At 52.6% G+C, this 27,153-nt stretch overlaps 1 protein-coding gene across 4 annotated transcripts; it reads left to right on the top strand.

The window, feature by feature from the left end:
- The first annotated feature begins 2,749 nt into the window (after positions 1–2,749).
- Bahd1 (bromo adjacent homology domain containing 1) lies at positions 2,750–26,847 on the top strand. Of its 4 annotated transcripts, none has more exons than XM_051183695.1 (7): positions 2,750–3,004; positions 18,218–19,648; positions 21,432–21,814; positions 22,489–22,648; positions 23,073–23,149; positions 24,141–24,232; positions 25,095–26,847. In XM_051183695.1, exons 1-7 carry the CDS (start codon positions 2,992–2,994, stop codon positions 25,282–25,284), a joined length of 2,346 nt encoding a protein of 781 aa, XP_051039652.1. In that variant the 5' UTR covers positions 2,750–2,991; the 3' UTR covers positions 25,285–26,847. The 4 variants fall into 4 exon arrangements, with proteins under 4 accessions (XP_051039652.1, XP_051039651.1, XP_051039653.1 ...); XM_051183694.1 differs by having other exon boundaries at positions 24,132–24,232; XM_051183696.1 differs by lacking the exon at positions 2,750–3,004 and adding an exon at positions 3,980–4,317 and having other exon boundaries at positions 24,132–24,232.
- The last annotated feature ends 306 nt before the right edge of the window (positions 26,848–27,153 follow it).

Here is a 27,153-nt window from a genome sequence, read left to right as displayed (position 1 = left end):
TAGAGAATGCAGCTTAAGGGGAAGGCCAGAGGACCCAACGAGTGTAGAAGTCCAGTGTTAAAGGGAAGGAGAATGCAGAAACAGCTTTCGCTGGGAGGGGCAGCTGCAAAGACTTCCCTGGCTAGCAATCTGGAGGCTAGCGCTGGACAGATGGGGGTTTTGGACACAGCACCATGGCATGCGGCCCCCAAAGTCTGAGCACATTCGGCTTGTGTGAAAATTGGTCCCACACAGACCCCCTACATCACCCTGACCACCCCCCCCCCGAACCCAGTCTGTGGCAATAGGTGTCCTTAAGGAAGAGAAACGATCCTCTTCTTTGATGGACACTTAACAACTGGCTTCTTGGTGGCAAGAGGGGACCCATCCTCTCCGGCTTAGTTAGAAAGGGAGTACTTCTGACTCTCCCATCCCTACGGGAAAAGGCCACATCAGGTAAAAACCAGAGTTCTACTCTTGGCTTTACCTGGGGGCAAATAATTTCCGGAGGTCCCTTTGAGAAGGGGATGTTCTGATCCCATTGTAGAGGGATCGGAACCCAGCACAAGGACTACAAAAGACCAACTTTATTTTCCCACCGCTGGGGGCTTCATTTTAGGGAGGGCAAGCACTGGCATCGAATTAATCCATACCAAGTTGTTCCTCCACAAGAGAGCCAGTCTTTAATCTTGTCCAGTGGAGATTAGGAGCCAGGTTGCTCAGTGTTCTGGGACCTGGAATTTGGACGCTGAGGAGAGGCAGAGGAGGGTTGCCTGCCCACACCGGGAAAGGAGAGACTTGGGCAGGTGAAACGGGTCGGTACCACCTTCACAGAAACTGCGCTGCGGGCTTGGGTGCCTTGCCCGTGCCAGGTGGCTGGATTTCAGGGCAGGCGGTCTGCTGGGACTGCAGCGGCAGTTAGGGGGAGGTGCCTCGAAGCTGAACTGGGGATGACGGAGCAGCCAGTCTGTCCCTGCTGTCAGTCTGGTTGTACTTGGTGGGGGAGGGGTGTGCAGCATGTTCTCTCTGGCCCTGAATGTTCTCCTCCAGGCATCCATCTTCTTCTCGGCTCTTCTGCTCCAAGGCAGCTTAACCCTTATTGAAGGGTCTGGAGGTACCTAGGTAGACAGCAAGCCTTTGCTAGGGGTTGGGCCAGGGGGAAGAGTCGTGGAGACCTGATGGATCCATTCATCTTTCTAGACCAAGTGACAACCCTTTTTTGGCCAGAGAGAGGAAAGGTGACAGCCCCCAGGCACTGGCACAGCTGCTCTGGAGGAATGGGATGGGAGCAGCATGCACTAAAGAAAGACTGAAGAAACTATGGGAGCTGAAGCCTTTTCCAGGATAGAAAGAAAGGCTCTGGACTGGGAAGGAAGACGTCCCCGTGGAGAGGTTCCTGAAAATGAACTGAAAAGGACAGGAGGCCAAAAGGTCCCTTTGGGGTACAAGCAGCCTGTAAAATAACCCTGGCCTCCTGTTGGCTGGCTTGCTCACCAGCTTTAAAAAGCAAGAGAGAAGAGGACCCAGGAGATCAGTGGGCTGCTGAAGGAGGAACATCAAGTGCCTTTAGCAAGCCTGTGCTGCTCCCCTATCCCCCAGCCATAAGCCCACTGAGCCTGCGCCTCCTGGGGCAAATGAGCCAGCCACCCACGGGGAAAGCTCTGAGGACAGAGTCCTTTGGCTATGAACAGGCTGGACTAAGCAGCTCCTGGGGGCTTTGCCTCCTCCACAGTCAGGGTTCTCTCTGCCCTCCTTCCTGGCTCCCAAATATGTCAACTCTTCACTCTCAGACCAGGACCCACTGGGGATTTGACTGAAGATACCAGGGAGGAAGCAAGCCCACTCCAGCAATGTTGCTGTCAGTTCTCAAGCTGAAAGTGGCCTGCCACTTGAGTCTCCTTCCCTGTGACCAGTTACACTTCTTTCCTGATTCTCAGTTCCAATCCCTTCCAACCAGAGACAAAGCAGCTATGTCAGAAGCTGTCTTATCCCCTGTCCTGCTTCAACCTTGGAAGCTTCAGTGGCCATACGTGGCCTCTACTTCCGATCTGATGAGGACTGAGGTCTACCATGAGACACAATAATGGACTTGGCTGAGGAGAGGGGCTAATTCTGTGAGATGGACAGTAGAGCTAGTGGGCCTGTGTGTGTTGGGGAGGATTGCTGGGAATCTTTGCCTTGGGAGGCTCAGAGAAGGGAGAAGTCCTTCAGTGTCCTACTTTCCAAGATTTGGGATTTTGCCTTCCCTAACGATGGGAAACAGAAGTAAGGGGTAGTGGTCCTAAGAGAATTTGGCCCTTTGGGAAGTTTGTGGCCCACGGTTTTGAACGGCCGCCTTGGTAAACCATGTCTTGCAGACCAGCTAGGCAGTCTGGGGGCCTCGGGGTAGTTCTGTAGGCAAATGAACTTTTTTTTTTTTTTTTTTTTCTTATGCGAGGAAGGCTACTGCCCAGCCACAGAAGCTGGCAGCCCTAGTTACCTTAAAAGCTGCCTGGGTCAGTGCTTCAGTAGCATGATCTGGAAAAGGTCGGGCGCCGTGTATAGTGCAGGAGGGGCCCCTAAGCCACTGTTTAAGGCTCGGTTTTTCCTGCTTACTGGTTAGGCTTCCTCAGCACTCTGGGCGCTTCTCTGCCCTAGGCGTTCCAGGGCCCAGCCCCTCCCCGGCTGCTCCCAGGCTCGGGTGACTTGACACTACCCTTTCTGCTCCTTTACCTCCCAAAGCGCCCCTCCCCCGCTTGAATTGGGAATGAGGCTTTGTTCAGGGGTGGACTCAGCATTTCTCAAGAACCTACTGTGTGCACTTTACAGCTCTTTGAGGTGAAGTGTTGGGCTGGCTCTGGCGCTACAAGGTGTTCAGGACACAGTTCCTTCCCGCATCTCACAGGGACCTCCCACCCCTTCGTATGACCTCAGCCTGCTGTGCCCACCCACCCAGCTGACCCCGAGAGCGTGCTCAGGCTTGGAAAGGCACTTCTGTGGGTGTGAGAGACGGAGCCACAGAAGAAGGTGACTATGGGGAAGCTAGGTAAGTGTCTGCACTGATTCTATGCTGGCTTGGGGACGCGAAGGAGGGTGTCCAGTCGCGCCCGTTGGGCTGCCCGCCCCTTCCCCCCCCCACCGAGATCTCTGATGTTCCCCGCGGTGGTGGAAGAGGGTGTGTGGGTGTCAAGGACTCACAGACCAGGCTCTGCTGTCAGCTGGAAATGGATGAGGGTTCCACACTGGGCTTCTGAAAGAGGGCGAATTGGGAGCCGGGGTGGGGGGCGGTAGGTGAAGGGCAGAAAGAGGAAAAGAGATGCGGGTGAGGGGTCACCGAGCTAGGACCGACCTTGCTAGAAAGGAAAGGAGACGTGGCAAGCAGGGAAGTCGGAAAGATGAGGCAAAGGCGGGAGGGGCTTCTCAGCAGTCGGGGCCCTTTCGCGCGAGTCTGGGGCCCTTTCAGCAGGAAAGGGGGTGTTGTTCTTGCTTGATTTTTCGGCTGGTCTTCCCGAAGCTTTGCCCCGGGGGCAGCAGTCCGAGGAGGGTGGGGTGTTCCTTTGCCCGCAGTTTACTGTGGCGGGTGCTAGAGAGGTTACCAGAGAAGAGGGATGTAGAAGGGTGACGGTCAGGGCGGGGGCGAGCTAATATTTCTCAGGGTGTGGGGGGTCTGCAGCCGAGGGGCTGGGGCTTCAGGGTCAGGTCACCATGGGATACGGGCTTATGCTCCGAAGACCAGCAGAAAACCCAAGAAGCCCGCAAAGAAAATCATCCCCCGCCACCACCCTTGGCACCGTACCCCTCCCCCCAGGCCCCACCACTCCCCGCACCGCCTCCCCCGGCCGCCTCGTGCTGCCCCCTGCGTCGGGACGACCGACCCGCGATTCTGATTGGTTGGAAACCGGGAGGGGGAGCCGAGGGCCGGATTGGCTGGCGGGGCCAGCGCAGGGCGGGGCGGCTGATTGGCGGAGCTTGCCGAGGGGCGCGCTGCTGATTGGCTGGGGACGAGGAAGCAGGAAGGAGGGCGGCGGAGGCTCTGCTCTCGGGGAGTTTGTGGGGGAACCGCGAGCGGCGTAGCGGATCCCGGAGCCCGGCCCCCGCTGCCCGCCCGGCCGGCCGCCTGCCCCGCCCGTCCGGCCCTTGCCGTCTGCCCGCCCCGGCCAGGCGCGCCCGCCCCCCCGACGGCCCCGCCCGACCGCGGCCCCCGCTCCGCCCGCCCGGCCCCGGCCCCCAGGAGGAGGCGCTGACGCAGCAGCGTGGAGCCCGGGAATTGAGCGCCCCCGGGGGGTTCCAGCCGCCGGATTCCAGCCCGGCCGGGGCCTGCGGGCGCCCAAAGCTGCGCCGTCCGCGTTGCTCGTCCCGGTGAGCGAGGGGCCGGGATCCAGGAGGGGGAAGGGGCGGGCGGGCGGGCGAGCGAGCTAGGTAGGCGGACTAGCAAAAGGGAGAGGACCGGCCGCCCGTCAGCGCGCCCCGCCGAGCGCGCCGCGCCGCCGCCCCCGCCAGCCCCGGGAAGGGACGGACGGACGACAAGAAGCAGGTGCGGCCGCCTGCCCGCCCGCGCGCGCCGCCTCCCTCCCCCGGGTCCGGCGCCGCGGTCCCGCCATCGGGGAGCGCGGCGCGCCTCGAGGTGACAGCCCCCGGGGGGCGCCCGCCTCACAGGCCGGGGGCGGGGTGGGTGGCGGCCGCAGGGTGGCAGCTTGGCCGGGCGGTGGTGGCGCGGGCGTCCCGGGCTACGGAGGGCGGGAGGACGCGGGGTGCTTCCTCGCCGCGGCGGAGCCGGCTCGCCTCCGAGTGCGCGGGCGGCAAGGCCCCCGCCGCGCCCCCTCCCCCATCGCGGTCCCCGAGGCAAGGGGCCGCGGCTGGGGGCGTCGCCGCGGGATCGCCCTCTCGGGGTGGGGGGCGCCCTCCCGGGTTGGGAGCTGACCGGCTATTGCCGGAGGGGGGTGGGGATGGGGGCAGCGCCAGGGCGAGGGGTAGTGTGGACCCGATCGGGTCGGGCTGGAGGAAGGGAGGCGCCGAAGACGGAAGGGGACCGGTTCGAACAGCTAGTGTGGGCCGCGGGAGGCCCTGTGGGGACCGTGCGGGGCGGCGGCCGAGTCCGAGGTGGGGCGGGGGCAATCGAAGTTGTCAGACCGCCTCCAAGTGACAGCGGGACCCGGTGCTCCAGGCCCGGCCTGGTTGTACCCTGCCAACCGCGCCGCCTCTCCTCCGGGGCCGGGGGCCGGGTCAGGTCGGGCCCGAGGGGCCCGCTCGGCGGTGAAGGGCCGGACAAAGGCGGCGCCCGAGCGGGCGCAGGTAGTGGTGTCGGGGAGGGGAGCGAGTCGGGGGCACCCACCCCCAGGGGCGGGCGACGGGGCCGGACTCTGCCCTGGGGACTGCGGGGGCCGGGGCGTCCACCGGGAGGAGCTGCGGCACTAGCTCTGGGCTCTAGCCGCAGATCGCCTCGCGGCTCCGGGAAGAGTGGGGTCGACTTAGCCAAGGCGGAGGGGCAGGGGTGGGGGTGTGTGTGCACCAAGTGCCCTGGCCGGTGGCGAACCGGCTGGTGGACTCATGGAGGCGAGCAGTCTACTAGCAGTGAGAGGCTTTCAGCAAGTCTGCCTACCGGTAGAGGTTTAACTCCACCTGGGATGTCTCCCAGTGGCCCATTGTCGGCAGTCTTAAGAGCACCGATGTCTGACTACTTGAATTGGGACTAAGGGACCCCACCCCCCTACTCACACCCCCACTGTGCTTGTCGATGCCTTCACTACTGTTGTAGCAGTTTTCCTAGCCAAGAAGGTACCCTCATAGGGACATGATAAGCTGAGCCCATAAATCCAGAGAGAAATTTGATGATGAGATAAAATGAGCTTCCCAGTTCTTCCCTTTTGTGTCACCTGACACATTTCTTCCCATCTTCTATACCTCGTGTCTAATACCAAAAAGGAGAAAAGAGCTCAGGGTCAGAGCTGCCTTGGGACACTTTGGAATCCCTGACTTAATGCTGTGAGTGCTGCTAACCCCATCTGTGGCCAGCTCTAGGCTGTATGCTGTTTAACCCATTTAGTAAAAAAACCAACTCTGCTCCAGTGCCCCCTCCCATATGATCCTGTTGGGAACAGGAAGAGAGGAGACTCTAGCTGATGATAGAACATGGCCTTTTGCTGAGACAAATCTGAGGCACACCAGTGGGACCGGTCAAGAGCTCCATTCGGCTGTGGTGCTGCAGGCCCACCTTGAGAAAGCTGCCTGTCTTCTAAATGGGGCAGGGGAGTAGGGTAGGGGGTTCATTCATAGCAAGTCTGGACCCCAGCTTGGGTGGAGTTGGGGGAAAAGGGGTATTACTTTACTCGCACAAGGGACCGAAGTTTGTTTGAGACAATTTAATTGTATGTCTAAACTCCAGAGAAGGCTGGAGAATGTTCTTTTGCTGGGGTTGTACTATATGTGACTTCTTTTGGTGGCAGTCAGAAGGGTAACCTGGTTTGGCTGCTGGAAGGTTAAAACTGAGTTGCCAAAATAACATTTCCCACTGTGATTGGGGTTTTACCTGGCAGGAGACTCATGCCTGTCAGACCAGTGTTTAGGAGGGCTGGCTCTGGAGAGTATGGTTTTTGCTCTCTGTTCCTTTCTGTCCCTCCTTCCTTCTCTCTCCCCTCCCCTCTCCTAGATCTCAGCTCTGCAGCTGAGGCTGGCCTGGAACTTGTAGCAATCCTCCTGTCTACCTTCTGAGTGCTGGAGTTATCTGTGTGCACCACCATGCTAGTCAGTTTCTTACTCACTAAATTATGGTTGCTCTCCTTTTCCTGCATCCTGACCCTAGACAGAGTCCCTAAGGCTATTCACTAGTCACTCTCTGCACATTTGTCTCTCCCCTGCCCTTTGCTCCTGGCTCCTACCCTTTCCTTCTCTCCCACTTGTCCATTGTCTTGGTGCTGTTCAGGCCAGTGAGCTTGTGAAAATGGGTTTTCTAACATGGTATCTTCTCAAATGTTTTGTAAGTTTCTTAAGGATGGGGGTAGTGAATTGAGAGAGAGTAGTTATTGAATAAATAAATGTAGTTGCTGTGGAATTCAGTGGGGATAGAGGGGAACCTTTGGCTTTTCTAGAAATGTTCTGTATGGATTCAGTCCTTGGAGGTCTCTGACCTTTTCTGTCAAAGGTATATAAATAGGGCATGTTCATGAGGCTCTGGCCTCATGGATATTTTAACTGCTGTTTCTTATCCGTTTGCTGGTGAAGTCAGTTCTTTAGATTGTTCACATGACATCACACAGACACGAATTGGAAAGGGGCTGTGATCCTGTTTACCTCCTGTCCCCACTAACCCCCCCCCTCAGCTTTGCTGTTCATTTACAATCTACTTGTTGTCCATGCTAAATGAATCCATATGTTTTACCTCTTCTCATCTGGGTGTAAATGAGGAAGAAAACACTATTCGGAGAACAGAAGAAAAATAAACCTGGCCCAGTCCCATGCATGGTCTTTGTAGGGTTCCTTTTATAGGAAGTGTTTTTACTGACTTAGGGGCTAGGTCTGTCCGGAATTGGACCTTTGAGGAAGGAATGCTATCATTCCAGCTTTTAGAAGTTGGTTTATATTGGCGATCAAGCCTGGACCAGGGGGACATGGGAGAAGACTGATGACAGGTTAGAAGCTCCATGGGGAAGAAACATATTTTACATCCATCCTCTTTCCCCCAAACCTCTCTTTTGTGCCCCAGTTTGATGATTAATGGACCAGCATTTCCCTTCCAATCGGGAAGGCCACCCCTTACAGTTGCCATGGCAATGCAGACCTCTCCCCTGTCAATTAAGAAAAAAAAAATCCTACTACTTCTCTTCCTTTACTATAACGGGGAAAGCCACCTCAGAATACCTCTCCTGGGGGGTGCTCCTCCCCTGCTCGCTCTGTCTGCAGTGTGCATCCTGGAACACAGTCCTGTCCCTATTCAGGGCCATTGCCTGAGTGCCTGGAGCAGATCTGCCCCTGTTGGAGCCAGCAGCTCTAGAACCTGAGTCAGGAGAGGAAATAACCTTCTTAGTTTATTCATCCGTGATGCAAATTATAGTCCAGAAAGAGCCCTTCTTTAGGGATGGAGGACATACCCTCTGTATGCTCTCTAGTGTTTAGACGTATGAACTGGGTAGCCTTTGACACCCGAGAAGGAAATTTCAATAGACCTGAAAGAAAGTCAACCTAGCATATCTACTTGAAATTGGAGTTCAATGAAAATTGGCTAATTATTTTCATTTCTCCCCACATCTTCGTCATAGCATATAAGAGGATTAGAATGTTTTCATTGTATCTGCTCTTGTCCCTCTTGACCTTACTCGGGCAAAGTCTGGCCTCAGTGCCCTGTCTGTCACAAGGTGAGTCATTAAGAAGGAGGAAAATAAGATCTTCAGGGGAAAAAATACCCAGAGCTCAAAAGTAGCCTGTGTTGGATGGACTAAAGCTACCAAGTTTGCCAGCTAAAGCTGGCAAGTTTATGGAGCATTATATGAATGGCCCGACATTAAAAGGCCTCCTTTTTATGAATGGGTAGTGAAGAATGTAAATAAAGCAGCATCTCTCAATGGGGAAGCATTTTACATAAGCAGCACTACCCCAGCCCAAGTATTTATGGGAACTTGCTAACACAGTCTGGCAAGGCTCATTTCCTTTGTACCTTGACTTTGGAGAGACAAGGAGAGTGTGCTTTTTGCTCTGTGGGCTTAGCCTTGTCTTGATGTCATCCTAAAAAGATGAAAAAAATACATGTGTGGTCCAGAGCTTGTGAAAATTAGCAGTAGAGGCTCCTGACACCTGGTAATCTGAGGTTCTACAGCTTCTGACCCCTCAGGCTGCTTAACTCTCCCTAGGTCAGGCCCAGGAGGGCTTGGATGATGAGATCCTACCTGGTTTTATGGGAGGCATCTATCTGGAATAAAATGGACTGGTTTGAATTTCAGCTCCTTTATGTTTCTCCAGCCCCTCCCCTGCTTTTGCCACTAATGAGCTGTAAAGTGTCTAAAAGTGAAGGAAGCCATGGGTTGCCAAGTCCTGGGGTCCAAATGAGAGTGTGGGTGTCCTATCTCAGGCCTCTAGGTGTGGAAGCTGAGGATCAGAGGCCACTGGGTTTGGAGAACAGGAACCAGAGTGCAGTCAGTTCTCAGATGCGGTGATCTGGAGTAGTGGTCGTTGCATTTCTCTTTGCACAGTGGGAAATACCTGCAAGGTTGTTCATTGGAATCAGTGTGGTGGTTGTCCTTGAGCTTCTTCACAGGCTTGGTCTGCCAAGAAGAAACGAGGGTTTGTCTCTCCGTCTGACTTTATGAATTGGTAACTTCCAGGGTACCATAACCAAACTACTTGAATGAAAAGACAGGTGGCCTTTCATAGTTAATGATATATTAGTACTAGCTAAGGACTATTGGGTCTGATTATTTTCTCTGGCCTCTGCTCCTTCTCTATGGGGTTTGGAAAGGACAGGTATGTTGATTTCCCTGGCCTGCAGTAAGGTATGTTTCTAGTTTCTGTCTCCACCAATGCAATTTTTCCAGTTTCCTACTGTAGAAGAGAGGAATGGACCCTTCTTTAATGTAGTCACATGCCCAGACTGTTTACGGATAACATTTGTTTATCAGGTTTCTGTGGGGCCAGGTGGTTTAGAAGTGTGTACTTAGAACAGTTATTGTGGGGGTGCCACTGGATGCCAGGAGGTCCTAACAGGTTCTTCAGAAGAGTAGAACCATATCACCCCTGCAGCCAGGGTCAGCAGTGCTTCCCAGCACCGAGCAGGGGCTCACACCGTTTCCACTGAAGGAAAGTTACATAGAGAGGAAGTGATCTTTAGAGAAAACTGAAAGTACTAAAGATTATGTGCTCTGAAGAAAGGAAAGCAGGAGTAAGTTGCTGTGTCTCTGTAAATTAAGGCGGCTGTCTCCACTGTGATAGGCCACTTTCTGTCTCCATGGCAGTCTAAGCCAGGGGAGAGGGGGATTTCCCTCAGGCCTGTAGACTAGAGTAGATGCTTGGGAAAAGTTCCTTCTGTGGATTTACTGTAAAATAAGATCTCTCTCTCTCTGGAATACTCACCACTTTCTAAGTAATAAAATGATGTTGTTTCAAAACATATATGTAAGATTATTCTGGCCAGGCAGTGGTAGCACACTACTTCAATCCCAGCATTCAGGAGGCAGAGGCAAGTGGGTCTCTGATTTCAAGGCCAGCTTGGTCTACAGAACAAGTTCCAGGACAGGCTCCAAAGCTTCAGAGAAACCCTGCCTCGGAAAACCAAAAAGAAAAAAGCCTGGCATTAGTGGCGCACACCTTCAATCACAGCATTCAGGAGGCAGAGGCAGATGGATCTCTGTGATTTTTTTTTTTTTTTTTTTTTAGGTCAGCCTGGTCTACAGAGCGAGTTCCAGGACAGGTTCCAAACTAACACAGAGAAACCCTGCTTCAGAAAAAAAGAAAAATGTATTCGTAACTTTGAGCCAACTTTTATAGCTGGTAATGATGGCTAGGATTTTGAGACAGGATCCTATATAGCCCAGTCTGCCTAGAACTCTCTATCTTCCGCCTTACCTTGAGTGCTAGCATTACAGAGTGTGAGCATATCTGTGGGAAACAGTCCTTTAAGCTGAGAATTCAAGAAAAAACTACTGTTATGTTAGGCTGTGGTCCAATAGCCATCCTGTGGGGCCCTAAGAAGTGGCAGTGTGATCATAGTGTAGAAGTATGGTCTCCGAGACACATTTACATACCCTGCCTCTGCTCTTGCTTTTAACAGTACTAGGTAGGGTTTTCTTAGGAGGTGGGGCGGGAGAGTGGATGATGTGTGTATGTGTGTGTAGGTCAGAGGACACTTTGCAGGAGTCTGGAGGACACCATGTGAGTTCTGGAGAATTGAACTCAGGTCTTCAAGCTTGACAGTGTGTGCCTTTACCAGCAGAGCTCCCCCATGTACATGTATACCCCCTTCCTCCCTTCCTCCCGGACCTGTTTCTGTCTCCTGAAGAAGTGGTGGTAATGCCTGCTTCCCCAGACTGTTGGGGAGGTAGGTGCAGTGTTGGTCGTGTGCTAGGTGGTCCCGAGGACCTAGAATACAGTAGCATTCCTGGTACAGTAGAAGCCCCTGGTGAGTCAAACCCACTCCACCTCCTTATCTTTTCTGAATTTACTGCTTATTGTTTTGAGACAGGGTCTCCTGCAACCCAGGCAGACCGCAAATTTACTATGTAGCCAAGGATAACCTTGAACTTCTGATCCTACCTCCACCTCACTGGGATTACAGCTGTACATCACCCTGCCTGGTTTTATGCAGTGCTGGGGGTCAAGACCATTGCTGCCTGCATACTGGGCAAGCACTGAGCTACATCCCCAGCCTTTCTCTAGCATTCTTTGTCACAGTGTGTGTACACTTACTCATTAATGTTTGGCAGGTGGAGGGTGGGAGCGACAAGTAAAATCTTTCCTTGAGTAGGGCAAATTAGGAGAGAAAAAGGGATGGTCATGAAAGAATTGAATAAATACAAATTAATTTATGAATGTGGATTAAGATGAATAGACACAGTGGATTCCTGAGAATGAGGAGAAGATTGAAGGTCAGGGCTCCCTAATCCAGACATTGGAAGTCTTTGGATTGCTTCAAAAGCTATTTATTAGAGAGCATATTCTAGTTTTTTTATTTTGGGATTTTAGATATGTAACTGGTAGAAAGTATGTACATTTTCCAAAATGGCCTGGGGAGGGGACAAACCCAGAAATCTAAAATACTTACAGATCTAAGTATTTTCAATAAGGTGTTTTGAACACTTGTGAGTTAGGCCAGTGAGCTGGAAGCCAAGTAACCAGTGGATGGAATTTAATGTGTGGAAGTCAGTACCTACCTGGTGGACCCTGTTGAGATAGTATTGAAGCCTGACTTGTGATGCCCTCCCTTGGTGGAATATTTGGAAGGCTTGGCCTTGGGACTTGTTTTTCACGGCTACCTCATTTAGGAGGTTCTTTATTGGGAAGGTCTAGGGCGGAGCTCTCCTCATGCCCCTGTGGTCTACTTCTGTTCAGGACCAGGAGATAGCTGTCAAGGGACTGGGGTCTCCCTGTGTTAACCAAGATGATTTGGAACTTTTATTGGCCTGGCTTAAAACCTTTGCCCACCCAGTTTTACTAAGTTGGGGATTTGTAAATGTCAGGCAAGAAAGTGTTCTCCCTCTGAACATTGTCTCATAGCTGGACCATTCTTTGCTATTCCTGGCCTGGCTCACAGAAGGCTATTGGAAGCTGCAGACTCTTTGGAAGAATGGTTCATCATTAGCACAAGGTTTTCTCCTGGGTTGATGAAATCCAATTTCCAAATTACCAGAAGCTCTGTCCCTATTCCTGTCCCACAACTGTTAGCTGCTCAAAGCAAGTGGGTCTTGCCGCAGGCATAAGTTTACTGCTGATAGCTCAGCCAGGCAGTGTGGTGTGTGGGTAAAGTGGTCTGAGGAAGCCTGGCCTAGAGATCCTGCCTCACCTTGGAGTAACTCTTGTGGAATTCACCGTGCTGAATACAGGGAGTTCCCTCTGACTGCCTAAGACCTGCCTTTGCCTTCCTGCCTCCTAGTGCCACCTTCCCTGCTGGGCTTTTGTTCTTACAGTACACCTGGTGTGCAGTAGACCCTCTGTTGATGAATCAGGAGTGCCCTCTGCAAACCCCTAGCCAAAGCCCAGTTTCTCCACTTTCTTTTGTACCTTTATTTTCACCCCTTAGCCTGATACTTGTGAGGAAGAAGAATGGGTTTGGGCTGGAAAGGTGGCTCCACACTTAAGAGCACTCAAAGGCCTCAGGTTTGATTCCCAGCACTCACAAAGTGGCTCACAGCTGTTTCTAATTCCAGACTCAGAGGACCTGACACTCTGTTGTGACTTTGAGAGGCCCATCACAAACAATGCAGATACATGCAGTCAAAACACTGGTACACATGAAGTAATTTTTAGAAATAAAAAACGGGCTTATATTATTTCCTGGTATATACTAGGCACTCTGCTGGGCACTTTATACATGTTTTTACTTAATCCTTAAACAGTCTGGCTTTGAAAAGTAAACTAAGTAAGGCTTGGAGTTGAGGCTCTTCCGCAGCCCCCCCCCCCCAATCTGGTCTCAGTTCTTCTGTGTGGGGCTGGCGGTGCCTGGGAACCAGCAGTGGGTGCCCTGGGTTCTCACAGGAGCTGTGCACTAGGAAGAGCTAGGGGACAGGAAATTGACTAAGGTGTTTGGGCCTTTAAACAAATCTGCTAGGACCAACAATATGTCTCCATGGGTGAAGGCGTTTGCTGCCAAGCCTGACATCTTGAGTGCCATCTTCAGAACCCTCAATAGGAGGGAAACCAACTCCCCCACAAGCTCTCCTCTCACCACATGTACCGTTGGTGTATGCACTGATAACATATGCCCCCCAAAGTCTTTAAAGAAAGCCCCTCAAGATTAGATGGTGTGCTTTGTGCAGCAGAACCTGGATACTAACTACTAAAGCACAATGCCCTCTGCCCACTGTCCTTGCTTAGATCTGTAGGTATGAAGGTGCTGTCTTTACTCCTTACCTGTAGGAAGGGCTTTGCCTCCATACTGAGGCATTGACAGTTTCTGACCATCTGAGAACTTAGCATTTCTGCAGTTACCACCCCAAATTCTGATCTCTCACAGACATGGGAATCTGTAGCCTAAGTTGGAACTCCTCCCCATCCTAGTGGGTCTATGTCCCTTTACAGTTACTGGAAAAAGGCTGGCTGGCTGGCTGGCTTTGGATCTGGAGCTAGAAGTAAGCCAAGGTCTGAAGCTTTGGCCCTTTAGGCTCTCTTGATGGGGGGCAGGGGAAATCAGACCTAGCTGTCAGGCTGAGATGACCCAACATAACCAGATTCTGCCTTTGTGGGATGGGCATGACTTTACAACACAGCTACTCACTGTGTGTCTCAGTGAGGAGCAGGTGTTGTCTTACAGGCTCTGGACGGTATTTGTACCTCTGAATGGCAGGTGTGACTCTTCAGATGGACAATCAAATGCAAGCCCATGCCCAAATGGGTGGGACCATTCCCTTTGGTTGTACACTATGATGTCTTTGCTGCTCAGGCATTTCTATAATTAAGCTCAGTTTCAAGGTGACTTGAGTATCTGTATGTAGCTAATGACGTTAGACTGGCAGAGCTGGTGGCCAGAGCCACTGCTCTCTTAGCAGGTGGTGCCCAGGATTTTTCTGATTACCTGCTGTGGATCTTCAGTCAGATACTGGGGTGGGAAGAACACATACCACACTGGCCCCATCCTGAATGTGGCCCCATTCACACCATACTGGTTTCCACAAGGGAAAAAGGACAGTGTTGCTGACTTTCCTTGGGATGAACATTTGGATGTTGTTGGCAGAATAGTAACAGAGCAGAGTTCAAGTTCGGGCTGGATATTGGATTCTCTTCCCCAGTTGCCCTGGGTTCCTGCTGTAGGGCACTGATGATAGATAGGTGCCCTCTTCTGTGGCCGGGAGGGAGAAGCGTCTGCTCTCCACCAGGCTTCCCCACTGTAGTGAGATAGTTCTGTAACCCTTATTTAACCGCGTTACCCCACAGTGCCTTGCCATCCTTGTCAGTGCTGGGAAGTAAGGGTTGTTTTGCTATGTTAGTTTCAGACAAGGAACCTCAAGTTCAGAAAAGTTGAAGTGAGTTGTTCATTTGGGTCAAAGCCAGCTTTGGTTTTGCATTTTGCTAAGATGAACAGGACCTCCTCACACTTGGTAGACAAGCTCTACAACTGAGCTGCATCCCAGTCCAAGCCAGTCCTGCCTGCCTCCCTTAGGCTCTTGGTTCTGTCTGCTTCTCACTAAAGAGGTGGAGAGGTGCAGGACCTTTCTTTCCCTGGCTTTAACATAAGCCCTGCTGTTTTCCCCCAGTGCTGTCGAACATGTAAATGGAATGGAGACTCTGCCTTTGCATGCTTGTTGCTTTTCTTTGATAAGTTTCAAGAAAGCCAGTGTTTCTGACAAAGGTTACTCTTTTCAGGGGTAGAACAGCCCCAGTCCTAAGACTGGGGACCTTGACTGGGCACTGTGTCGTAAGGGAGCAGGAGTCAGTTCTAAGGATCTTTTCCTGCTGGGGGGGGGGCAGATTTAGTTTATGGGAGTGATTCCTACTATGACCTATCGCCCAGGCCTCTGACCTCCCTTGCTGGAGCCTTCAGCTGGACATGTAGCATGTGTTCTGCCTCTATTGATTAGGGTGGTAACAGGACGTCTTGCCTTTTCTGCTTCCAGGGATGGCTTCTGCTAGCCCCAGGCAGATCTGAGTCATACTGAAGTCTAGCTTCACTCACCCAACACCAGATTCCCCTCAGTTTTAAGCCTTTGCTGTACCTCGAGTGGAGATCCTTGCTTGCCAACTTTGGCATATACTGATGGGGATTTTGGATTCAACTTGTGGGGTCTTTGGCCTAGAAGCCCTCTGGCCAACCACTGTTCTTCAAGGCAGCTGTTGAGGGCTAATGACAGTCAGACTGGTTTTCCCCAGTGAGAGCTTGCTTGATACCAGCTAGGTAAAAGGTAATTGCCCCGGAGTGTCTTTCCCGGGAACCTTCTTTCAAGGGTTTGTGCAGGACAGGGCTTCCAGAGAGCAGAAGAGCAGTGCTGAAGAACCCCAGCCTCATCACTTGGCAGTGGTGGGGAGTTCCTGGTTGAATATGTAAATGACAGGGCCAGCAGGACCGGCCACCCTGGAATGGGGGCCAGTGCTACTGTGCCCTGGGATCTCCTTCCCTCCCGGCCTTCCCTGCTGAGCCACCTCCTGCTGGTTGATGGGGCCCTGACAGGCTCTAGCCCCTCCACCCAGCCCCACCTCAGGGAAGAGCTGCCGCTGAGTTTCTCACAGGCGCTTCAGAGCGTGACTCACACCCGCTCTCCTCATATCCAAGTGCAGCAGAAGCCGGCAGCAGAGACCCCGGCCTCTTCTCAAGACCGCTGCCGCCACCCGAGGCACCACATGAAAGCTGGAGGTTCTTTTGCAATGTGCTTTGATGGCCCTGGCAGTCTTTAGCCAGCGACAGGAGGTTTGGCAGATGCAGCGGAGACTAGCAGGAGGCTCCTGTGCTTGGCTTGGAAATAGGGTTTGCACTCGGTGATGTAGAGGTTTATCGGATGTCCAGCCTCAGGGGCACCGGCTCCCTGAGAGACCGGAGTACTGAATGGGAGGTTAAAGTGAAACCATCTCTACAGGGACCGGAGCACTCAGGAACAGGCTCCTGAAAGTGGCCACTGCTCTTTACACCTCTCTGCTTGGGACTTTCAGGGTGCTAAGAGGGAAAGGCGAGAGTACAGACAGATATCCCAGGACGGTCAACCCACACATGTAACCAACCTCCAGCAGGCAGCCTTTCTTCCTGCTCCAAGCCCTTCCACCAGCCATGCTGTCCCCAGGCTCTTTCCTGCCCCACCCCCTTTGCTCTGTGCTTGGTATCCATGTCCTCAAAGGCCACAGGCCCAGGTGACCTCACCCTTGGCCCCCAGCCATTCCCAGGCCCAGCTGCTCTGGAGACTTGGGGCCTGTTGAGGGGCTTCAGCCCATGTTTGGCTGCATTGTCTATTCACTGGTCCTTCATCTCCAAGCTCCGTAGGGGGTGGGCAGGACTTGGCTTTGTCCAGAAGTACAGGTACAGTTGTGGTGCTGCTAGTTCACGGTTACTTTGCTGCCGGCACAGGATACCTCCCAGTTCAAGAAAAGGGTCTGTGGGTCGTTTGCACTTGGGACGCTTTGGGGTGTGAAAGGGGCTTGCTGGTGAGTCTGCTGAGCAGCCACTGATTCAGAGCAAAAAGAGACCAAGGCCTCACAGACACCTGGGATTGTTATGAGCTTTGCCATTTAGGAGTGGATGGATTTGGCTCCCTCCTGTGACTCGTGTCAGGGGCCTGATTTCTGGATAATGGCATGTCCCCTCACATGGCCCATTGCTTCTTCCCCTTTGCAGTTTTCCCAGGCCTTTCTCCATGAGGATTACCTACACTGCCCATCAACTGAGTTTCTCAGCTCCCTTTCTAGCCTGATGCAGCTTGTCTGTGCAGAAAAGGCACCCAATGACCCCCACTAATGGCTGGAGACCACACAACTAACTGGGAAGAACTTGGCAAAGCCTGAAAATCCTCAGACTTGGGACCTTCAGGGTTAAGTCCCCGCCCACCAGTGCAACATCTCGTAGCATGAATAACAATAGTGGGGAAACTAAGCAGAAAAGCCTAGCCTGCTGGGTGGGGAGGGGTCCTGGAGGTGCCTGGAGAGGAGAAGCGTGGGCTGTCTGGCACCTCACTTGGCAGCCCCTGTGCTTTAGAGAGTGCATGGGAAGGAACAGCTCTAGTCTGACCACCCTCACCCCTGCAGGTCCACATTGCCTTCGTGGTACAAGTGTGCAGTGCACAGCTCAGCCAGTCTGACCTTTGTAACTTACAACTTGAGGTCAGGGGACATCTGCAAAGCCAAAGTTAGGGATTATGCCTGGTCATGGGCATCCTCAGGCTTCCTGGGACTCCCCCTCTCCCTTCTGCCTACTACCTGACATTTTGCCTATCAAGAAAAGCTAGGGGACAGGGCAAGGTTTACAAGGACCACTGGTTTTTCTCCTGTGCTAGCTTTGATCCTAGCCTAATATCCTTTACCAAGCCTGGCACTCTGATCTGCCTTCCCTGGAATCTGATCAAGTGATATGGGGGCTGCCTCCTGGGGCAGGCTCCGGCCTTTTCCAGAAAGGTGCAGTTGTGGCTCTCTTGCTGGATGGAGGAATGCTCCTTCCCTGCCCAGCAGGCAGGTTCTTTTGTCTCAACACCTCTCTCTGCACATCTCTTCATTCTCCTATGACTAGTCTTGGAATCCCAGAGTTAAGTGGAGAATTGGTAGTTGTACATTGGTCGTATTTCTGAAAGGATCCTACCACCTAAGCTTTATTCTGGCAGTGTTTTCAGAGCCTCCTCTTGTTGAGTGTCTACTGGAAGCAGAAAAAGAGGTCTGACTATTGCTTTTGGCTCCTCCTATACCTTGGCCGTGGTGTCTGTGTCATTTCTCAAGCTTTCTGGGGCTTAATTCATGGGGACTCGATGTTAGGAGAGGAAGCCAGTCCTTACATGGCTTCTGGTAGTTTGACTGCACCTGGAAGGCAGGTCCTCAGAAATTCCAAGCTGGAGACAGTAGTAGTGACCCAGAGTAACTACAGGTAAGGGTGGGTGGGCTTCAGTAGAGGAAGGAGGCAGTGACCGGGTCTTCTCATTACCTGCCTTCTTTCCCACAGGTTGGAAGGATTCCATGACACACACTCGGAGGAAGTCCCTTCCTATGCTTAGTTCTGGCCCCACTGGCCAAGGGGAGCCCCTGCAGATGGAAGACAGCAATATGGAGCAGGGGGCTGAAGATGTGGAGCCAGGCGTGCCTGAGAGCCCTGGGCACCTGACGGGGCGCCGCAAGAACTACCCATTGCGTAAACGTTCAGTGGTTCCAGAAAAGCCCAAAGCCTGCAAAGTGCTGCTGACCCGCCTGGAAAATGTGGCTGGTCCACGGAGTGCCGATGAGGCCGATGAGCTGCCCCCGGACCTGCCCAAGGCCCCTAGCCCAGACCCATCCAGTGAGGACACAGGTCTTGTGCAGCCCCGCAAGCGGCGCCTCGCCTCCCTTAACGCAGAGGCCCTCAATAATCTGCTGCTGGAGAGGGAAGACACCAGCAGCCTGGCAGGTGCCCGCCGAAGCCGAGGAGGGGATCCTCACCGTAGCCGCGACCGTGCCACAGGGGCCTGGTCTTTCTCTAAGAAGCGACCTCGGCTGGGAGACCTTGGAGAGGGAAGTCGGGACCTGTCCCCAGAGCCAGCTCCAGATGAAGGTGCCCGTCGAGATGGAGACCCAGCACCCAAGAGACTGGCTAGCCTAAACGCAGCTGCCTTCTTGAAACTCAGCCAGGAGCGGGAGCTACCTCTTCGACCTTCTCGTGCCCAGGCAGAAGCAGATGGGCGCTCCACTGAGCCCCTGGCACCCAAGATCCTGCGGCCAAAATGGGCCAAGGTCAATGGCAAGAACTGTCCCAAGGCTCGGCAGGGGGCTGGTTCTGGGGAGACTGCAGGGCCCCTCAGCTGGCAAGAACAGCCTGATGAGCCATGTGCATCTGCTGCTCCTCAAGGGCCACCCATCCAGCCATCTCACCAGGCCCCCTGCAAGGCCCTGGAGGACCCCTTGCGTCCCCACCTGCCTCTGCTGATGGGTGGCCAGGCAGCCCTGAAGCCAGAGCCTGGGCGTCCAGGCGAAGAGTCACCTGCCCCCAAGCAGGAACTGCATCAACCCTCTTTCCCTGCACCTCAGCTGTCACCGCTGCCAATGCCTGGCAATCCAGCCGACTATAACGGTCTGTGTGGAGGGCCTGAGCTCACCGCACTAGGCAGCTTCTACCTGTACTGTGGCCAAGATGGGCTGCAGTGTGGGGGCTACTCCCCTTGTCCCATGCTCCCAGAAGGCAAGCTGTCTCCGGTGGCAGCCCCTAATGAGGGGCTCCTCATGTCCCCGAGCTCAGTGCCATCTGGCGTCCCTTTCCAGCCCCCTCCTTGGAGCTCATCTCGCTACTGCTCCAGTGAGGATACTGGAGTGAATGGCTACAGCATTTGTGGAGTGTTGCCCCTGCCTCTCACCCACATTGGCACTACCTGTGGCGGCTGCCCCTACAAAATGCCTTTTCCAGCAGGTAAGCCTTGTCGGGGACACATATGCTGGGTTGTCTCTAAGGCATGCATGGCATCCTGGGGAGACTGGGAGATAGCTAGAAGGCAAAGGATGTTGAGAAGAGATGTCTCTATTCAATTAGACAATGTTCTAGGCCTAGGAACAATCCCAGGAAAGGACCCCACGGTTAGTTCTCATGGTCTGCTTTGCCTAGGCTGTCAGTGAGATTTCTCAGCCTAGAAGTTAATGGACATTGCTATGCAACAGGGTGAGGTCTCTCCTCCCACATTGGGATTCCCTTTCTTAGACTCTTAGATACAGAAATTAGGACCTTAGGTGGGCCCTGTGGTGCAAGTCTGTAAGCTTAGCTACACAGGTTGAGTTGGGCTGGGGGGATGTTCTGAGCTCAAGACCAGGCAGGGTTACAGAAAAGAGACCCTTCTCAAAAAAATGATAGGAGTGTTTGGATAGCATACATGAAGTCCTAGGTTCAACCCCCCAATTGTGGGGGAGAAATTACAAGCAAACTAGGGTTTTTACCAAGTCATTTCCATGTCCCTTGGAAAGCTGCCATTCTTCATGTCCAGGAGTCCAGACCATCTACATTCTGGCTGAGTTTAGTATTCATAGGAAGGTTGATGATTCTGGGCTCAGGAAGCAGTACTAGGTGTGGTGGGACAGCTTTGCCCTGGCTATATAGGCTTTGCAAAAGATGAGGTACACAGATACGGCATTGTGTGGGTAGTCAGGGGTAGACAGGGTGGGTGGGCACACTCAAGAAGAGATCAGCAGTGCTGTCAGGCATGCTTGCAGTGGGTTCCACACCCTCGGTGTTGCTGTCTGTAAGACCCAGGGTAGTTCATGCTCAGCTGGAAAGGTTGTCCTCACCTTCTCTCCAGGCTGCTCCCTCCAGCTTCTGGATAGAAATGAGCTAGCAGACTAAAGCCATCCTGATCAGCAGGTCTGCCCTGAGCTCCTTCCTCCTCCCCCCACACCCCTTCATGTAGGGGTCTATAAAACAGCTTTATAGACCACTTGGCTCTGGCCAGACTGGTTATATCAGGTTCTAGTGTGGATTGGAGCCCTGCGAAACAAGAGCAGGCTGCTTCCTAGCTTTTCCTCTTAGACCCTTACCCTTTCCCCTAAGCAAGACCACCCATAAGCAGCACTGTGTGCCAAGCACCACTCTCAGTCCTTGACACACAGTCACAAGACATGCAATTAGGCAGGTTCCACCAAACTGCCTGGATTGCAACGTTCTCCCCTGCTCGCTTTCCTCATGACCATAGGATAAGCCAGTAACTGCTGTGTCTGTTTCCTCCATTGTAAAGAGGCAGTAATAGTACCTAACTTGGGATGTTGTAAGGGTAAAGTGAGTTAATATGTAAATAAGAAAAATAGGAAATTCTGTGTCATGCTTGTAAGCACTACTTAACATTTCACAGAAGGGCCAGAGTGACTTGCCTGAGGTCACATGCTGGTAAGTGGTAGGTGTGGGGCTCATACATAGCCTAGTCTGTCTGACTCCAGAATCCCTACTCAGTACTGTGAAACCCTGAAAACTTAGCTAGCTTAAGTCAGAGCTAAAGAAGATATCTCTGCTGTCACTCCTTCTTCCAGTTAGAACGGGACATGCAAATGTCTGCTGGCCAGTTTCCAAGGTGAAGAAAGGCCCCTGTCCCACCTCCCGCCTAACTGGCCTTTGAGTTGCACCTTGGAACTAAGCCAGGCTTGGGACCTGAAAGCAGACGGCTAGAGGGCTAGCAGTTTGTCCTACCTACCTTGACCCACTCTCCCTTTTCTAGAAGGCTGCAGGTCCCTCGGCCAGTTGGAATTTCCTCTCCCAGAAGCTGGCCACCCAGCCTCACCTGCTCACCCTCTCCTGGGATGCCCTGTGCCCAGTGTGCCACCTGCAGCAGAACCCATCCCCCATCTTCAGACGCCCACCTCGGAGCCCCAGACGGTAGCCCGGGCATGCCCTCAGAGTGCCAAGCCTCCGAGTGGTTCCAAGTCTGGTCTGCGCACAGGCTCTAGCTGTAGGTACACTGTGAGGAGCAAGGCTGCCCGCAGGCCCAGCCACCCCAAGCAGCCTCGTGCCCAGCGCCCACGTCCTCGTCGCCGCCGCCGCCGCCGCACTAATGGCTGGGTACCTGTAGGTGCTGCCTGTGAGAAGGCAGTATATGTCCTGGTGAGTGTTAGTACTTAGCTTATAGGAAGAGGCTGGGGGCAGTAGGACACCGGACACATAATGAGATGGGTCTGGCTGCTCTTGAGTGGTAACAAGGACCTGCAGTTCACCTCAAGAATCGATAGTGTTGCTTCTGGTTCTCTCCACACATGCCTTGGTGGTTTCTGTCTGTCACTTATTCTTGGTGACCAGAGTCTCCATCCTCTTATCCGTGAACAATCCACCTTCCATCCCACACTGTACAGGGGCATTGGGGTCCACCAGAAAGTTAAGTGTCAGAATAACACCAGGAGAGAGGAAACCGTGTCAGCTAAATGTGTTGAGCACTTCTGAAATTTGATATTAGAACTAAGCTAAAAGCTTTGCATGCTTCATCTGTCCTCTTTAATCCTCATCACTACCATATGTAGTATGTACCCCACTGTCCCTTTGACAGATAAGGAAATTGAGGCTTAGATAACGTTCCTATGGCTCTGCTCCTTAAAATGGTGATTTAAGGGTTCAAACTCAGACCACCCCATTAGTGTTCAAATGTTTAGAGAGCCAGCCACATCCCTACCACATTCACATTACTGTTTTCCAAGCATAGAGTTTCCCCACCCCCAATCCTGTCCCCATCCTCATTCTTGAGTATGGCTCGCAAAACTTATTTGTGTCATTGGTCCATTGCCCAGGATGAGCCGGAACCTGCCATCCGAAAGAGCTACCAGGCAGTTGAGCGACATGGAGAGACAATCCGAGTCCGAGACACTGTTCTCCTCAAGTCAGGCCCAAGAAAGACGTCTACACCTTATGTGGCCAAGATCTCTGCCCTCTGGGAGAATCCCGAGTCAGGTACCTGTCCCTTAGACTGGGAACCCAAGAGACAGCTGCCTTCAGTTGGCCCCTGCCTAGAATTTGTCCTGGCACATAACCACCATTCTTGGAAGAGTCTGCCTACCTTTCAGCTGGGGTTTGTCTGCTGCAGAGGCTTTAGCAACTTGTGACTTGAGTTAAATCCATGTATTCACTGTTAGCCACCAGAGCCCAAGCACTTGTCCCATGCCTCACCCATCAGCGCCTTCTCAGCCATCTCTCCATGTCTAACAGCATTCCAGGCTGCTGAATGCTTGCCCTTGGTCAGGGGACACAGGTGTCCAGAGCCTGCAGGATTGGGCCAGGAGTTGGGGTTGGACAAACCTCTAGGGCAGGTAGCCAGCCTATCTTAAATAAGCGTGGTTGACGGCTCCAGCCATGACCTCTTCTGTTGTCCCCCTAGGAGAACTGATGATGAGCCTCCTGTGGTATTACCGGCCTGAGCACTTACAGGGAGGCCGCAGTCCCAGCATGCATGAGGTGAGCTGCCTGGCAAGGGGGGGTGAGGCAGGGTGGCCAAACAGGAGGTTGTAGCATTAAGACATGGCATATTGAAAGGGCAGTTAGGAAGCAGCCAAGTCCTCTGGGATTTAGGCTTTCCCAAACACGGTCCCAGCTTATGTTTTAAATGCAAATAATGACCCTGAGCTCCAGGGGCTTTCATAGTGGGAGTGAGCAGCTCTAACCTAACAACAGAATGGTGAGGTGGCACTGTGCACCTAGCCCCTTTTATTACCTGCAGTACTCAGCACCTCTGAGCTGAGTGCCTATAGGCTGAGAGTATTCTGAGCTTACCTTTTATTTCCTTCCCTTTTAAGGGGACTGTAAGGAGTATGGTTTTTCCGCCCACCGCCTGGTCTTGTCCTGCCGTCACGCCGCCAGCCCCAAATAATGTACAGAGACTCTGTATTTGATATTATACTGTTGGCCAGTTACTACTTTATTATCGGCTAGTTCTATCTTAAGTATTAACCCATTTGTGTTAATTTATGTATTTTCATGTGGTCTTTTTATAGAGTCTCTGTGTGTTATTTGGGGCTGGCGCAGCGACAGGACAAGACCAGGCGGCGGAGGAAAAACAATACTCATTACAGGGGACTTTTTTTCCTCTTTTTTGTCTCTTTTCTTTCTCTTATTTTTTCGAGACAGAGTCTTGATATGTAGCTGTATCTAGCCTGGAACTTGATATGGATAGACCAAGCTGGCCTTGAACTCACAGAGATGCATCTGCTAGGATTATAGGCATGTGCCACCCCCTTGGTGAGATGTCTCATCTAATGAGGGAGAAAGGGACCAATTTTCTTTGCTTTTAGGGCTTGTGTGGGCAGTCAGGGGTCAGGACTTAGATAAATCTGATCCTGTTGCTTGTTGGCATTGGCTCAGGTCAGCATGCCTGCCTTGTTCCTGGAGTGAGGTGCCTCTTTCTAGCTTCCATAACCAATCTGCTCCTGTCTCCCTTGAGCCTTTGCAGAATGAAGTCTTTGCATCAAGACATCAGGACCAGAACAGTGTGGCCTGCATTGAGGAGAAGTGCTATGTGCTAACCTTTGCCGAGTACTGCAGGTAGGTAGTGCCCTGTGCCTGTAGCTGGCCTCTCCCCTCGGACTCATCAAGGGTAGTTTGGGGAAACTGCATGGAGGTCCCAAAGAAATCACTTTATGCTCTGGGCCCAATCTTACTGGCTCAGCACGTTCTTCCCTAAACCCTTCTTCTAACACAGTTTCTCTATCTGTAGGTTACAACCCCTTTGATGGTCAAACAACCCTTTCACAGGGGTCGCCTAAGACCATTGGAAAACACAGATATTTATGATTCATAACAGTAGCAGAATTACAGCTATGAAGTAGCAATGAAAATAATTTTATGGTTGGGGGACACCATAACATGAATTAAAGGATGGCAACATTAGGAAGGTTGAGAACTACTGCTCTTAACACTTTTTGTTTGGTTGGTTTGTTTGTTTAGTTTCATTTGAGACAGTCTCTCTATGTAACTCTAGCTGTCCTAGAACTCAGTATGTAGCCAGGCTGACCTTGAACTCAGATCTGCCTTCCTTTGGGATTAAAAGTGTGCACCACTATACTTGGCTGGGATTTTATTTTTTAATTGTCAGATAGAACTGTCCCTTCCTAAGGTAGAGTAATTAGAGAACACAGGTTAACCCAACCCTCCTGGTGATTTTTACTTCCTAGATTTCTGAGAGAAATCTAGGGAAATGGGAGGTATTTTGGGAGGAAGCTCTGGAAGGAGGTTTGTGTGTCCTGGAGCTGGAGTTAGCTGGAAGTTGTTGCAGTGTACACAGCCTTGGGGATAAGAACGGAGGCAATGCCGCCCTCTCTGTTCCCGCCCAGTGGGTAGACTGGGAAGGAATTGGTTTTCTTAGAAAAGTGACTGTGCTGAGGACAGTTCTGGTGTGTTGTTGCAGATTCTGTGCCATGGCCAAGCGCCGGGGTGAGGGCCTTCCCAGCCGAAAGACAGCACTGGTGCCCCCATCTTCAGACTACTCCACACCACCACACCGCACAGTGCCCGAGGACACGGATCCTGAGCTGGTGTTCCTTTGCCGCCATGTCTATGACTTCCGCCATGGCCGCATCCTCAAGAACCCCCAGTAGCCTCTTCATGCTCATACTCAGCAGCCTTCCAGAGAGTGGGGCCTGGGATTGGGGATACTGCTTGAAGCACAGCACTTGGTTAAGGGGCCATGGGTTGCTGGCCTGTGGTTCTCTGGGGGGGGAGGGAGGGCAGGGGCCATATGGATTCTGGGCCACATGGGAGAAAGGGAGGCCAGGATATGAGAAAGTCACCTGAGCCCTCTGCTTGGTCTGAGGTGCCCATCTGTGCACCCCAGGGTGGAGACTCCGAAGATTCAGTCTTCCCTGAGGTTGGGCCACACCTGAGGGACGTGGGCCAGGGCAGGGGCAAGTAGAAAGGGGTAAGGTCCTTGCAGAAACAGGCCCACCAGGCCCTTTCTAGCCTCCCCAGGCCTTCTGAGGGTGGCAGGAGCCAGCTTTACCTCACCCACTGTGACCTGCTGCTTCCCTGTCAGCCTGGGACCAGGCTCTGCACATTCTAGCACAGCTCCGGCTTGCTCCAGTGAGTCAAAAGGAGCCGAGCTTTGACTTCCTTTTCCTGGACTGGAGGCTTTTCCCTGGCTTTCTTCTAAACCCCTGCAGTAGCCACTGGTGCTGGCACAAGTTGACCTGGCCCACCCATGGGTGTCTGCCTTCCGTCAGCTTTCCATTAAGGGCCACCCAGCAGGTCTGGCTTCCCAGAGTTCTGGTCAACATGGAGTTTGTCATGTCTGAAAGAGCTGATGAGTGCTGGGAGAGAGGGTGGGGGGCAGGGGACAAGGAAAATTGCTACCTGATTTGTTGAAGATTTTTCCTCTTGCCTTATACTTGGAGGTTCTGGGAAACCTCTCCCAGAACTTCACACATGACTCTTTAAGCCACACCCACCTGAAATCAAACCAAAGGAGTGCTGTGGCTCCCCTTGCCCTGCCACCCCTTACCCTAGTCTTTTGTAGATTGCACTAATTTACATCCCAGTGAGAATCAACACTGTATCAGTCCACAGACCAGAGAGCTGTAGCCACTTACTCTAGGAGCTAGGACTCTGCATTTTCAGTTTCTTCCTGTTGCCCAGAGGTTTGTTCTCACCTCACGTTCCCACCAGAGATTGGTCAGGAGGCTGGGTCCCCTGCTGTCCAGGCCTGGGCCTGGGCTCTCCTAGGGGTTGGAAGCCTAGTTATTTGTACCGTCTTCGTACCAAAGAGGAGCATGGGGGTTGGGGAGGGTGCAGTGTGGTTGGGTTTGGGTCCACCACTGGAAACCTGCCAGCTAAGCACTTCTACAAGGGCATGCTCCAGGGGCATATGCTGTGGAAGGTGGCACTGGGCCCTTCCCTAGAGAGGGGAGACAGGTCCAGCAGTCTGAGGAGATGACACTGGGGTGAGTACAGTCTGGCACAGGCTACAATGGGAGATAGAAGTGAACCCTGAAGGTAAAGCCCTGGCAACTCCAGGTCCAGGTCCTGATTCTTAGAAGATAAATTGCTCCTGATGGGTAATTGGGCTGGGTGAGAGCCTGAAGGCTTCAGAGGTTAATTTTTATTTTGGAAGCCCTGTCCCAGACCCAAAGGGATGACTTTGTATTGAATAAGCTCTTTGGAGGAAGGCATCAATCTGGAAGAGCAAGGCATAAGTAAGAGGTTGGCAGAGTGGCGGTGGACCCTTTGGAGCCTGCTTGTTCTAGGGTGCTGCCAAGGAGCTCAGCCTCGCCCACAGAAAAGGAGATAATACTCTCCTAGGAGGCAGGGGCTGCTGCCCAGATGTTAAATGCTTTTGAAATCTCTGAGATGTGGAAATATTTTTTCGAAAATAAAAATGCGGCTGGTAGAATTTCAATGGAAGTATAATCCATGTAAAATATATTTTAGTTGATATTTTGTAAAATGCACTTTTTGTGTGTGTCGATCCTGGT

Source organism: Phodopus roborovskii, unplaced genomic scaffold (assembly GCF_943737965.1).
Source record: "Phodopus roborovskii unplaced genomic scaffold, PHOROB, whole genome shotgun sequence".
In the NCBI taxonomy this organism is placed as follows: Eukaryota; Metazoa; Chordata; class Mammalia; order Rodentia; family Cricetidae; genus Phodopus; species Phodopus roborovskii.
Note: the sequence above shows the minus strand (reverse complement) of the source record. Positions and strands in the feature narration are given on the sequence as shown.